The sequence below is a fragment of the Poecilia reticulata genome, chromosome 5 (genome assembly GCF_904066995.2).
Source record: "Poecilia reticulata chromosome 5, P_reticulata-male-v2, whole genome shotgun sequence".
NCBI lineage: Eukaryota > Metazoa > Chordata > Actinopteri > Cyprinodontiformes > Poeciliidae > Poecilia > Poecilia reticulata.
In genome coordinates, this window is record NC_088834.1 from 8,792,730 (window position 1) to 8,800,033 (window position 7,304).

The following is a 7,304-nucleotide window of genomic DNA, read 5'->3' on the forward strand; positions in this document are numbered from 1 at the left end:
TGAAAAATAGTATATGTGTAGGTGGCAGAGACATTTCAAAATAGCCTACAAACGTCTGCGATCTAATCAGAATTAAAACATTTTTTACAATGTTATTTCATCTTTCAAATAGACATTCCTTAAGTTAAAACATCTGAACATCTGTAGCTCCATATTTGGGGGCAAATTCACATTAAATGTGCCCGTCAACTGTAACACTATGTTTCATGTCACAATAAGGTGATATGGAGAGAATGGCATGAGTTTGAGTTGACACTCACTGTTCAAAAATGCATCCCACCCCTCTCAATGTGTGTGCTTATTAGTACCAACTGCATCTCATGAATTAAACTTGTGAAACCAGTTTTATTTTTTTGTGTTTTTTGTGGAAGGTAGGCATCTGCGTCACTGAACAATTACCTATAATCAAACTCCCACGCTTGTGTTAAGCAATGTCCTTACTTGGCAGTTTCCTCTCTAAGGATTGTGTTGATAGTGCCATAAGAGTTAAGAAAATACTGATTATGCATGACTGACTTTGTAATGTTTGTAATGTACATCCGGTTTGCAATGGACGTCTAAAAATAACCTCTAACATAAAGTAAATGGGCTTGACGGTCCTAATTACTTACACTTTAGAGTTGTAAAAATTGGATATCAGTTTGCAAGTCTGAATACATTTAACATTTTCTCTAATCCCCACAAAGACACAATTATACATGACATTGACAAAGAGCTGTGTAAAGTTTGCAGAAGGAGTCAATGTGAGACTTTAAATCCCAGGACACTAAAATGTGGAACATGGTGGTGCAAAATGCTGCTGTTTCACTTTGAAGAAGAAATTCAGAAAAATTCTTATTGATTGGAAGGGTATATTGAGAGCAATCTGTCAAAAATAATCAGCAAAAATGTGTTTTATTAATAGCATTATTAGCTAATGGTAAAAAAATTTTTGCAAATCTGTCAAGTATATTTCATTTAGGCAACATTTGTTTGCTTATAGTCAGTGTCAGCAGTGTGTCTCCTTTTTTTTCCATGTCACACGCTAACAGACTTTACCCCTCCCTTTATTCTCTACAGATAATGTTCCAAATCATTGCAATACTGAATTGTTATCTTGCAGCAGATATGTAAATAAAGACTGCATGGTGAAACAGTTGGTAGCACTGTTGCCTTGCCGTAAAAAAGTCCTGGGTTTGAAGTCTTTCTCCTTAGACTTTGCATGTTCTTTCTGTGTATGGGGGTTCTCTCTGGGTACTCCCACTTCCTCTCACACTGTAAGAACATGACTGTCAGCTTAATTGGTCTCACTGTCAGCTTAATTGGTCTCTCTACATTTTCAAACTAGATAACATACAGGAGGTCTATAAACAAAAACATAATTTTAAAAATCCTAATTTAAAAATATTCTGTTTATATATGTTTAATGTTTTAAGATCCAGATTAAAGCTGTTTATTGGTGCATCAAAAGTGGATTCTGTAATAAACTATATAAATAATCAGTTTTAATCGTTTTTTGGAAGTATTGGTATATTTCACAAATTATCATCAGTCTTTCAAAATTATATCCATATGTTAAATACTTTTCAAAAATAGCATACCTATGGTGTCATCAGGTATATAAATATGCATAAGAAAACTTCACATACCTAAAAAAAAAAGTCAAATAAGTTAAAGGTGTTTAGTTCTCTTCAATTAACACAAACTCCTTTGCCTTAGGTCTCGGTGTATTGTAACATTCAGAAACATTTCACACGAGCCAAACTACTTACATACCTCAATGTTCTTTTGTCAGATGGGTGAGTCTGTGTATTTTGCAAAGTGAAACTGTGAAAATGGCACACAACTGCGTGAAGGGGAGTGTCATATTGTGGCTTGTTTTTGGTACTGCATGACCTGAAAGCCTTAGCAACAATCAAGGAAAACCAGCTCCCTCTCTGAATGTATCCAATAAATTTCTGGCCAAGGGAGGAGCTAAGCTCTATATAATGGGAGGAAACCTCTGCAGCAGCACATTGCATTGTTTCCAGACAGACAAACAGACACATGGAAGGTGAGATTTGTCTGAAAAAAAAGCTGTCACTCTATTTCTCTTTTATTTCTGTTTTCAATCTGCATTTATGGTGGTTATTAACCGACTTTTGTGGTTTTTGTTGCAGACTTGGGCATTCAGCATGTCAACCTGGAGCTGTCTGAAAATCAGCAGCGACACAGGACGCATGGCTTCAGAAACTCTAAAGAACTGGTGGTGCGAAGAGGGGCCCCATTTAATATCAGCATTAAGCTAAAGGGTCGACCCTTTAACCCCCAGACGGATTCTCTAAGGATTAAAGTTACACTAGGTATTACTAGACTTATATTATAGACAGTGAGTGCTTGGCACAAATCTGCTTTTGCAACAAGTTGGTAAAAACATTTAAAAAAAATAAAATCTTTCTGCGCTTTTATTTATTATTATTTTTTACCTTTTCTTCCTCAGGTCGTCTTTACGCAGTGATGCCAGTCACTTTCTCCGAAAAGCACCCATCCACCCGCTGGAATGCCTGCATCAACTCAAGCACCCTGAACCTCCAGGAACTCTCCGTCACCGTCTCCTCTCCTGCTTCTGCCCCGGTGGGATGCTACAAATTTCAGCTGTATGTGTTCACACAAGATGGCCGGAAGAGTTTTGTGGTGGGAGATTTCATCCTGCTCTGCAACCCTTGGTGCTCTGGTGAGTTAGAGGTCATTGCATTTAGAGTTTATTTCGGTTTAGTTTTTTCTTTTTGTAAAAGACTGAATATTTATCTGGTGTTGATGTTGCAGTTGGAGAAGGTCAATCAAATCGGAACTTGCTATTTTTTTATAGACATATCTTTTGGAATAAGTCTTTGAAGGTGGTCTCCAATGAGCCATTAGCTTTTATGTTATTATTGAATCAGAGTGCTAATTAAAAATATATATTAGCTTTTTGAAATGAATAACATTTGTAATTTCAAAGAAAAGCAAAAGATCATTATGAGTCTTAAAAGCTTACTCATTTATTCTCAATAAAAAACATGCCTTAATAAACCAAATTGACTTTTAGACTTTTAGTGTGTCCTAATATAATGTTTATCCAATCTATTAAGCATAGAGATGTATCCTTTGTTAAACACATCGCAATCATTTAGTATTCTGACTCATTCCCCTGATAAAAATATGAATACTAATAGCTTTTCAAAATGTTAATATACATAACTGCAGTTACTTGCTTGTTTTTCTAGTGTTACATACAACTTATTTTCACAACACATACATTTTGGTGCAACATTTAGTTAGTATTCTGCCCGGTACACTTTTCAAAACATACATGTTTACTTTATTATCATTTGGACAAATGTTCAGCACCAGAAGTCAGACCTAATAGGGCCAGACGTACCCTTCCAGCTGAGCTATTAGATATTGCAGTGCTCTAATGAAAAGTTTTCTGTTTTTCAGAGGATGCCGTTTATATACCATTTGAGGACCAGAGGGAGGAATATGTCCTGAGTGACTCTGGATTGCTCTTTATGGGGACTGCGAACAACCTTGTCTCAAGACCCTGGTCCTTTGATCTGGTATGAAAGATATTCCCACCTAACAGAACATATTTATAACAGATTTTGGGCTAACTCAGAACTGGAATGCCTTTCACTGGAGCTTGTGTTAACAAGCTGCAACATTCAGGAGCCTATAAAGTATAATTTTTTTTAATGCTTTTCCCTCCCTCCCTCCCCTTCTCTGCACAGTATGAGCCTGGGGTTTTGGAAGCGTGTCTGGATCTGCTCAAAGTCAGCCCCCAGCATCAAAAAAACAGAAAGAAGGACTGCATGAACAGATCCAACCCTGTCTACATCAGCCGCGTTGTTTCTGCCATGGTGAGTGTAAACAGACCTCAGAAACAACATGCCAAAAAGTATAAAACAAGAACAAATCCCATCTAAACAGTGTTCCTTCCCACATCTCTGAGGGCATAATTTGCATAATAAAACCAGGTGTATGCAGGAGATATTGGGCTTCTTGTAAAGAGTCACATATCTTGGCAAAATCTCAGCTCAAAAGCGTCATAAGACACAGCACACTGTAATTATGGCTTTCTCTCAGGGTAGTCATTAAGAGGCCACTGTCAGTCAGATTATCTTAGAACATTCTGCACATGTCATTTCCACATTTGCTCATCACTTTCAGGGGTTGGCAATAAAAATTGTCTTGTGTTTTGACTTTAGATTAACTCTGAGGATGATCGCGGTGTGCTGAAAGGGAATTGGACTGGCGACTTCAAACAGGGTGTCAGTCCCTCAAAGTGGACAGGAAGTGGGGACATCTTGAGACTGTGGGTCAAGTCTGGTTACAGCCCAGTCAAGTATGGACAGTGCTGGGTGTTTGCAGCAGTCATGTGCACAGGTAATTAAACCCAGTTGAAAAAAAAAAAAAGGACCTTCACATATACTGTCTTTGGACAAGAATGTTAAAATATTTTTGCCTGTCTGTAAACATTTATGCTTTTATTACATCTTTCAGTCATGAGAGTTCTCGGCATTCCTTCCCGTGTCGTCACAAACTTCAACTCCGCTCACGACACCAACGCCAACCTGGTGATTGAAGAGTACTACAGCGAAACAGGACAGAAGCTGAACCGAAGCAATGACAGCATATGGTCAGTTGTGATCAACATCTGGATATGTGTAAGAGTCCTTGCTTATCTTTCTATATTTTTTTAATTAACCACCATATTGTCGGACTGTTTGAATAGGAACTTTCATGTGTGGGTGGAGTGCTGGATGAGGCGCAGTGATCTTGGGCCAGAGATGGATGGCTGGCAGGTTCTTGACCCAACCCCACAGGAGAGGAGTGGAGGTGTGTGAGAAGTTTTGCTTCGTATTCATTTTATTTATTCATTTCTTTTTCTGTGTTAAGGCTTTTTGAACTTTTACTTGAACTTCTCTTTCTTATCTTCCTTGTATAGGAGTGTTTTGCTGTGGACCAGCTCCAGTCAAAGGAATCAGGAATCGGCGTACAGACCTGATTTATGACATCCCATTTGTCTATGCTGAAGTGAACGCTGATGTGCACACGATCATTCTGTCAAGTAATGACCAGGTGGTTGGCTTCAGCAAAGACACAGAGAAAATCGGATCTCTAATCTGCACTAAAGCCATCGGCTATCCTAGAGTGCAGAACATCACTGGAGACTACAAATGGATAAAAAGTAGGAATCCCAAACAAAACATACAAGTACATTTCCACCGAAGCTAATCTTGTGAAACAGAATTATTCTAATCTACCTCTTTATTGCACTCTTTTACAAAACAGGTCCTACGTCAACACTTTCGTCACGAAGCTCCACAATTTCAGATGACTCAACACTAAGCAGAGGTACATTGTAATTCTAGAGATTTCATTAGAGCTTAAAGTTAATTCTCTGAGGACAACATCTCAATTCACACTGGTTTTCTTCATTTTTTTAGCTACAGCATCCAAGGGAGTGATTGTCTTCTTGACACTGGCTAAACATCCTGTTGCTGGGGAACCAATCGTCTGCCTGGTGAAAATTATGAACAAGCAGAAAATACCAAAGATGATGAAAGTGCATTTGAATGCTCAGGCAAAAGAGTACAACCACAGCCCCTCCGAAACCTTCTGGGAAAAACATGGTGTCATACAGCTGGCACCATTGGAAGGTAAATAGTCTGCTGGTCCCATCTACACATCTACACATTTTGTCATCACAAAAAGAAAAATGTGTCTATTGGCCCCTAAAATTGTACATTCTATTAACATATAAGTTTCATAGTCAAAGTTGTAAAAATAAAATTGAAGAAAAAAAAGATTAAAGTAGTTTTTTACTGAAGAAAAGCTCTACTTCACAGCTCCTCATAAAGCTCTAAATTGGCTTCATATTTGCCTTGTGAACAGTATCAAAATCTGATTATCGCTGCATGTTGTTCCACATTTTGCATACCACATCTCTAATCTATTGTGGATACATTTGCTGGTTATTTTTACACACGCTCTTATAATTTCTTTGGCTTCTCCCTGTTTCCAGTTAAAGTCATCGAGGAGCATATCCTTCCAACGCAGTATGAACACGTGGGAGACGACCTCATCAACCTGGCAGTTGTCCTGGAGGACATGACCACCAGTGAACAGGTGCTTGCCTCCGAGGAGTTCAACATCGCCAGCTCAGGCCTCACTATCCAGGTACTTATAATGTTCCCATCAAACGTTTTGGCTTTTTAAAACCCTGAAGTTGCAGGGTACATTTTTGGTGAATTTTCTGGGTTTACCTACGGTTTATTTTCATGCAGGTCGCAGAGGAAAACTCCATTGTGACAAACAAAGAGCTCACTGCGTCCGTGACTTTCACCAACCCGTTTTCTCACCCAGTCAGTGGATTATTGACTGTGGCCGGGGCCGGGCTAATTGCTGGCAAAGAGCAGTTCAGGTAGGATTCTGGTTTTGTTATTTTAATGACTTGGTCATGTGGTGAATGCTTAACCTCACATGCCTGGCAGTATATTGTAATATTAACAAAAGAGAGAATGTCGCACAAAGAAGTGTCACTGATAGCTACATTACAGAATTGCGTGTCAATCCTGAAAGAATGTGGGTGTGACTGATGTTTGAAAGAAGTCATAGAGAACAATATGCCAAAAATAAAAGAACCAAGCATTAAAATCTTCTGGTTTCAAACTTTTGCAAGCCATGTATTTAATACAGTGTTTCTTGTCTTTCTGCAGGATGCCCTCACTTCGTCCAGGAGGAAAAGCAACCCAGTCCATAACCTTGAACCCGAGCATGGCAGGTGTAAAGATGCTGCAAGCCAATATGTCGCTTTCAGACACGAACCTCACAATCAGAAGCTTCAAGATGATCTCCGTAAACAGTATTTAGCTTGTGCAAAACGTCCCACTTGCTTGTGTATTATAGTGAATGAAAAAGATGTAAATATTATTTATTTTACTATTTATTTTTTTGCTATTTATGTATTTGTGGAATGTTAATAATGATGTGTGAAAAATTATTTTACACTTAGAACTTTGAAGTGAGAATTTTGTAACATTTGATTTATTTGAATAAAGAAATTTAATGAAATATATGCAACATGTATTGTATTTATTCTGAAAACCATACACTAAAACAGTACTGGTAGCTACCTTGTTGTAACTCATTTTTTGCCCTAAAGAGGGAGACATTTCCTAAATGAATAAACTGGTCATAAGGTACAAGGTCAGTAATGCTTGTAATCTGGATTGCAATAATAAACATTTGCTGTTGTGACCTTTACCATCTTTATACCCATCACTAACCTTTCTAGAACATTG

General features: G+C 38.1%; 1 protein-coding gene across 1 annotated transcript; it reads left to right on the top strand.

Moving 5' to 3' along the window:
- Window positions 1-1,922: 1,922 nt before the first annotated feature.
- tgm5l (transglutaminase 5, like) lies at window positions 1,923-7,078 on the top strand. Its single transcript, XM_008409233.3, has 14 exons — window positions 1,923-2,032; window positions 2,139-2,321; window positions 2,459-2,692; window positions 3,439-3,557; window positions 3,729-3,857; window positions 4,206-4,383; window positions 4,501-4,636; window positions 4,733-4,836; window positions 4,946-5,188; window positions 5,293-5,355; window positions 5,448-5,660; window positions 6,026-6,180; window positions 6,288-6,424; window positions 6,720-7,078. The coding sequence occupies exons 1-14, from the start codon at window positions 2,026-2,028 to the stop codon at window positions 6,871-6,873; spliced, it is 2,055 nt and encodes a 684-aa protein (XP_008407455.2). The 5' UTR covers window positions 1,923-2,025; the 3' UTR covers window positions 6,874-7,078.
- Window positions 7,079-7,304: the final 226 nt, after the last annotated feature.